This window comes from Atta cephalotes, assembly GCF_000143395.1.
Source record: "Atta cephalotes unplaced genomic scaffold scaffold00001, whole genome shotgun sequence".
NCBI classification, from domain to species: Eukaryota; Metazoa; Arthropoda; class Insecta; order Hymenoptera; family Formicidae; genus Atta; species Atta cephalotes.
In genome coordinates, this window is record NW_012130065.1 from 2,656,671 (window position 1) to 2,664,403 (window position 7,733).

Sequence of the window (7,733 nt, forward strand, 5' to 3'; positions counted from 1 at the left end):
TTTAACAATGAAATTTATAATGTCAAATTATGCTCAATTGAGCAAACATTTAAAGTTAAAAAAGTTTTTTACAAAATCTTTTTTCAAATGTTTTTTAATTTCAAAAAGAAAAAAGAAAAAAGAGAAATTTTTGTTATGTGTGTTCTTGATTTGCATAAATTAAAAAAAAATGTTTAACTTAATTTTTCGTAAAATTTAAAAAAAACATAAATGTTTCCGAACTTATGAACAATAGTGTATGATATAAAAAAAATATTTAAAAAATCAATCTCTAAAAATGATTTCGCGTGTTTGCTACGAAATGAGAAACTGATACTTAATTGAATAAATTGGCGCGTAACTTAAATTATTTCGAAAATTTGATTGCTTGTAGAATTTCCGAGAATTTGTACTTTCTTGAACATCCAATGACGCAGACATCGATTTTATTTCTAATTACAATTCATTTCGACGGTCATTTCGGAGATTACCATTAACACGACCCCGACGCCTAATGAGCTGTATAACATTTGTTACAAGTTCGTAACGAGCACGCGGAACGAAACATACAGTTTATGTAAAGCGCGCGAGGAGAGACCGTGATAGATTATTGGGTTATCTTTCGCGGCTTGTTTCTTAAGATAGTTAGAGATTATGTAAATTCACTTTAATGGGATAGTTTTATTACCGTTCGCTCGCACGTAATTCCCCGCTTCGAATTCAACGACACGCTTCGCGAAACATAGAAATAAACGCAACTAGGTCAGACACGTACTGAAATTACAGCAACATTTTCAAAACATGTCTGTAATAAAATGAGCAAAAAAGCATCTGATTTAATATTCTATCACTATTCGATAATTTCAGCTAATTTTCATTTTGGAAAAATATTGCACTTTAAATATTTATCAAATAATGTTGATCGTATTTCAATGCTTATTTGCTACTGATTCTTTCATTCAGTCTAGGTCGCTTAATTATTAGTACACACAGATTGAATGTAAATGAATATTTGTTCTACGACATAAACGATTTATGTTGCAAATACACAAAATAAAACACAAATAAAATAATGCGAACTGAGAAATATATTATTTGTTTTATTAACAAGAAGATTCACTATTTGTTTTTAATACAAATTTTATCCTTGTTAGAATAAAGTTATATCCTCTTAGAAAGACTTTCTGAGATAACAAGACAGAAATATTCTTGATGTATTCAATCTTATCGCAACATGCAGTATAAATATAAAATAATATATTAAAACTACATTAATAATCCTATTCTACTCTCTCGAATTAAATAAGACTGATTACGGTATTTATTGATTCGAAAAAAAGAATAACAGATACATTTAAAAGTTTATATATTCTTTAGAATTTTAGAATAAATATTTAGAATAAATCTTTACCGATGTTATAACGCACGTTCTCTAAATTCTCTAAAAATCTCATTCTAAAGAAAAAAAATTGAATTAATCTTAAAAAAGAATGGTTCAATTTTCAATCTTTAAAAATAAAATTTTTACAGAATGAGATTCATTCTAAAAATTGTAAACAACATGTGATGCTGATGCTACAGTATATATTTTAGGCGAAATCGATGTGCTGGATTATTGTATTCTAGATTTAAGAACTTTTCATTTAAAATATTTCTTTTTCAATAATAAATATAACTATCTTTATATCGATCCTATTTTATAAATCGAAAAATAATGAGTGCTTTATAGTTGATGATACAAGTTGTCCTATCTTTGTTACTTTCTGAACGTCAAGAAAGATAGAATGATATTTGTGTCACTAAATGGAAATGCCAACCGATATTGATTCTGAAAATCTTCTCTTTAAGACCTTTAGAGTAAATCTTACCGTCTGAAAAATAAATTTAAAGATTGAAGATTAAACCACTCTTTTTCAAGACTGGCTCAATTTTCACTCTTTAGAGTTTTCTATGAGTGCATATTTATTTGAGTAATTGCTGTAATAAAATATTATACCATTCTTCTAGTAAAATATTTTTTAATTGCTTAAAAGATATTGGAGGAGCAAATCTATTTTCACTTTAACTCTTTAAATTACAAATAATATTCAATGATTATTTAAATGTTGATGTTTTAAAGAATAGAGAGTAATTTTAAAAAATATAAAAAGAAGCAAATTATCTCCTCAAATATTTTTTATATAAACAATTGAAAGATATTCTACTAAAAAAAATTAATACATTGGTAACTATTCAAGCATTGTACTCTATCGCAAGGATAAAATATATAAAAGTAAATAATGGGCCAATTATTATTAATAAAACAAATAATAAAATAAACAGTTTATTTCTCAGGTTTCATATTATTTTATCTATCTTCTGTATATTATTTCGAATGTTTAGCAATCATTTTCAAAATTAAACACGACATTGGTGGATTTTAATGTCTCGACCGCTTGCAATACCACGAAGGATTAATTTCCAAAGTCCGCCCGTCTTCGCCTTAATGACGTTCCGGTTCACCGAACATATCCCGAGGCCGTATCTCTCGTAGTAAACCCTTATCCAATCGGTAACAATAGCGAGGCGAGACAATGACATTAAGGGGTGGTCGAGACCGTAGGGCAAGAGGTATAAACGGCAGTAACGTGGCCAAACTAGAAACGCCCATTTGTGTGACACATACTTCACGTTGCTCGCGGTGCTTTTGACGTTGCAGCTCCTCCTTCCGTCGCCTCCATAACACCGTGCCTTCCTGAACAACTCGGTGCTCACGCTTTCTCCTTGCATCTTCTTCGACTTCCGGCTCGTATGTCGGTTCAGGAACTTCCTGCGCCATTTACGTATCGTATCCTGGCCTAAGAGAGAGGGAAAAAGAGAAACAAAAGATCGTGCGACTATGCACGATCACAACGCGATGTGACATGTACTCCTCAGGCATGCCAGCTTCGAATATTGAATGCCAAAATAGAGCTAGGAGCGACTTGGCACAAGTCACATGCCGCAGCACGTGGTTCTGTCATCATTCGTTATCGATTTAACAGAATATCGCTCTTCCCTCGGGAGATACGACGCCGTCGACGGCGTAATAGGAGTGCCAATGCCAGGACACCGCACTGTAATCGAGACGTCCAGTTTTATATGTATATCGTTTCCCGATATAAAAAACGAGTCATGGAAAGCATCCCTCTGCTCCACCTACAGCACAAAGTTCGGAGCTTTGTTCATTCATTTGATGGTTGAGCTACAATTTAATTCCACGTGTCTCGCCACTGCAAACCGGCGCGAGCGTGCACGAAACAATTGCGTAATTGGATTAGAATGTCGACATTTAAATTATGAGCGTGCTATATTTCATGTTTCTAACAGCACTTTTTAACGGTATGCTTACATTTTGAGACGTTTTTTTATTATTTACCAAAGAAACGAAAAATGTAACAAAATGTGTAGAACGCAAATTGAAAGCACAGGCTTATTGAATTCGACCGCTATAAATAATGGTGTCGCCAACTTCATATTCCGATCACGTTTAATAAATCACTTTTATCTGTCACACGAAAACAACTGTTGTATAACTTCTATTGTATATTTTATTGCTTTGTCGTGCATCAGATTGATATGTACAGCAAAATATTTTGTATTTCTTGTTTCTATATTTTTTTAAATAAGACATTTCTCAGAATTTCATGGTCATCAAAATTGATGAAGAATTGATTAAGAGATAATTATAAGAAGCTTAAAACTTACAAATCTGCAAAAAACTTTTAAAACTCTAGTTCAATATCCACAATATATTCGTACTTTATTATTAATTCATCCAATTATAATATTATTTTGGCTTAATAAATATAAATTAGATTAGCTATCAAACTATGTATAATAATGTATAATAATGACTTAAAAGAGAGTTATTTCCAATTTTCAATAACATTTTTAAAGAATATGAAATATAAATATTTTATAAAAGAAATTAAGAAAGAATATATATAAATATATATAATATTTATAATTTTTCGAAAAAAGATCAGCTATATTAAATTATTAGAGATGATCAAAATAAAATGTATATATTATCATATTTATAACGATTGCTCAGTTTTTAATATTAAAAGTTTAAAGAAATATACAATGAAGAGCAAAAATAAGTTTCTTTTTTGGTAGCTAAGTGTAGTGTTCCTATAATAGTTTCCATAATGAGCCATTACCTAAGCTTTAAATCTTAAATCGTAAGAAACTGATCAATCTAGTCAATTATTCTTCTCACATTCGACTGTGATATTGGTCAATTTCTTACGGCTTAAGACTTAAAGTTTAAGTAATGGCTTATTGTGGAAAATCTATAATATTATTGGATAGTAGGTGCAATGACGATGCCATGGATGGCGTGCTTATCTACATCCAGCTGAAGCTCTAGATATATCAAAGTAGCGCAATCCTTTTATCTGAGTTGAAATGCCGACAATAAACAATTGGCTATTTCAACCGCCATTTTGGACCTAGTAGTGGCCTGTAAACTAATAAGCGCTTAGTATTATTGGTATATGATATTAGTAAATCGAAAATGGAAGACCTTTGTGCTACTTTGGTATATCTAGAGTACATCCAACTACACCAGAAAAACAATTCATCTTTGCTCTTAATTATTATATATGATTCACAAACAAATTAAATATGAAACAAAGATCATCAGAGTTATTATATCGTTCAACAAAAAATGATTGTCTTTCGAGTGCAAGAATGTAATTAATCGTTTCCTTTAATTCTTTTAAAATCTAATTAGAATCCCGTTTACTAAATTGCTTTAATTGTTATAATTTTAAAAAATTTACGTTTAAAAAGTTGCAAAAAGAGCTATTTTATTGTATTTTGACATGTTGTAACATAATTACGATATGTGATATATTCGAGAAATTTTATTGCAAAATTAAATATGTCGTTAAGATTTTCAAATCTTGAAAAAAATTCTTGTGTCAATTATGATTCAAAAAAAATATTTGTGAATAAAACCTATTATATATCAAAGTCATGACTTTGTATGTAAAATATTTTTTAATTATGTTATCCAAATTTAAAGATTTTTCAGGTCGCTGAATATTAATTATCTAATGTCAAAATTGAAAAAATTCCAAAGAAATTTCAAAATTCACACATTCCTTTTAAGGGTTGAAAAAATCGTAATATAGGTATTTAAATTTCATTGCAATTAAATAATACTTCTTCAACATGTCTCATTACAAATATATATATAATAAATACAAAAAACAATAAAATAGGCGAAATAATCCTTTTTGCAACTTCAACAAGTTTCTCAAAATTGTGACGTGATTAAAACAATTTAAAACAAAAGAAATCTTTCAGTGCCTAAAAACTTATGGAAAACGATTACCTTTGTTGTGCATTTATTAAATAAAGAAATAAATCTATAAATCGTCTGTTTGTAGACAATGTATAAAACCCAGTTTGATATTCAATAATCCAGCTGAGTATATACAGAATTATGTATATACAGAACGGAATAGATGTGCTTTATTTTGTGATCCCTGCATTCAGATACGGATTTACCTATGAACAAACACGCACAAACTATAACACTTCCCACGGCCCATAAATAAACCGCAAATGCACTCAACGGTACAATTGACCATAAAACCGAGTCCCAGATACGAACCTCCGAGCTGTTGATTGCGTCCGAAATACGAAAAAATAGGATCGCAGAAAAAACCGGGGCAGTTGTTCCTCTGCAAATAACAGTACTTACCGACACAACACACTATCTACGTACCGATTAAAACTGTTCCGGTCCCTGTCGTGAAACGATTTTGCAGTTTTTTAACTTTACAGTTCTTGCACACTTTATTCTTATCAGCCTTCTATTAGTAAGAAGTGTTTCGTATAACGCGATATATTGACGCTAGTTTCTCTGAATGCGATGAAAAAAGACAACAACTGAGTTTTATTAAAATCAATAGAAGAAAAGTCAAAAGCTTTTACTTAGCGTCTCTTTTCGCTTGCATGTGCAAACGCGTGATAATATATAATAGAATTAAACATGCCAAGCGAAGAAGTATCGCTAAATAATATGCCGCGCTGAGAGAAAAGTGTTTGTGACTATAATTGCACGATAAAATAATTATAGATAAGTTCTATTTTTTGTCATAATTTATTTTTTGCTATAGTTATTTATTACTATATAATATTAATAAAATAATTATTACATATTTATAATTTCATATACCAAAAAATAATACAATTGGTATTAAAAATTTCGTAACTCATCGTTATTTTTTCTATAAAATAACTATTTTTAGTGCCAATTATATATTTCTTGGTATGTAGAACTATAAATATAATAATAATTATTATAGTAATAACAACTATAATATATATAAATGTCTACTTCTAACCATAACTATTTCACCATGCAATTATAGTCATAGCAATCACAAATGCTTTTCTCTCAATGTACTATGGCTTGTGCCGTGTGCATTACAGGCATCAAAGGATCCGCTTTCGTTCTCTCCAATTCTGCTATTAGAGTCCGATATAAGCTCAGCGCAAGCTGTGCAATAATACTATTCAATCGAACAAGCGGAGAGAGAAATAGGCGGATTCGTCACCAAGTCACATAGCGATCAAATATAAATTTTATATCGGCTCGCAGGAGATGGTGGTGAAATCGAGAAACAGACAGGCTCACATAGAGTATCGATTCTGATGCCGAATTCGCTACCGAGCGCCGATTTGGTACCACGTTCCACGTCACTCAAGGGAACAAACCGATCAATACCTCGTCTTAGAATCAATAACAACCGAAGCTGACAGCGCGTATTGTAAATGCGACCCAGGATGCGCGAGGGATCGATCTCAGGTTTACGGCAGTACCGTCTCGTCCTCTCGGTACTTTTTCCTCGTTCAAAGGTGAGACGTACTTCTCGCGCGAATCAAAGGGAAAAAAGAGCGACGTGATTATCACGATTTCTCGCGTGCCACCACGGCGTGGGACGATGATCCACGGAACGCGCGAACGACGGCGGAATTCTTGCTGAACCGATTACATTCTTACGTACTGCGCTTCAACGCGGTCGGCCACCCCCTCGCGACTACGGGTACACGCGACTACCGACCCTCGTGCGATCCAAGGAGGGTTGCGGTAGTCGCCGACGTCCCGACGTCTCGCCGGCATACCAGCGCACGATTTTCGCTATGGACATGCACGCGTTGGTTGCCGTGTGCTGCCGTCGTTATCTATGCCGCTATACCTATTACCTACCTTTCAACCTTCGACTTCCGACCCTTCTTAATCAGGAGCGTAGCGACCGACGGTCCATCCGCGAATAATCGTTGCGCGAGGTGCTCCGGGAATGTCGAAAGTACTCTTCAATACGCGAAGGGAGGTAAGATGGAGGTACCACCAATTATTAAGAACTATTAAGTCTGTAATTCGAATTACTTTGTTCAATATTCCAAGTTTAAAATTATGTATAAAGATTGTGCGTTTTGCAGGTTTTCTCCGTGTTCAGATCCATTTTTGGAATGCCAACGTTTCGTGAACCTTGTAATTCACTTTATCAAGGAATAGCCTGATATTGGAATTTAAAATTATGTATTTATCGCTATATTCCTTAAATTTTAAATGCAATACAGAATCATTTAAAAAATATATGTATTTACATATATAGTATCTAATTATAGTATCTAATTACACACACACACACACATACACACACACACACACACACACACACACACACACACACACACACACACACACACAC

At 32.5% G+C, this 7,733-nt stretch overlaps 1 protein-coding gene across 1 annotated transcript in view; it reads right to left on the reverse strand.

Moving 5' to 3' along the window:
- The window catches only part of LOC105619106, a 28,286-nt gene extending 25,489 nt beyond the window's left edge, over positions 1-2,797 (reverse strand). Inside the window, 1 exon segment of the mRNA XM_012200672.1 lies at positions 2,645-2,797. Within this exon segment, the coding sequence (XP_012056062.1) occupies positions 2,645-2,797 (153 nt within the window).
- Positions 2,798-7,733: the final 4,936 nt, after the last annotated feature.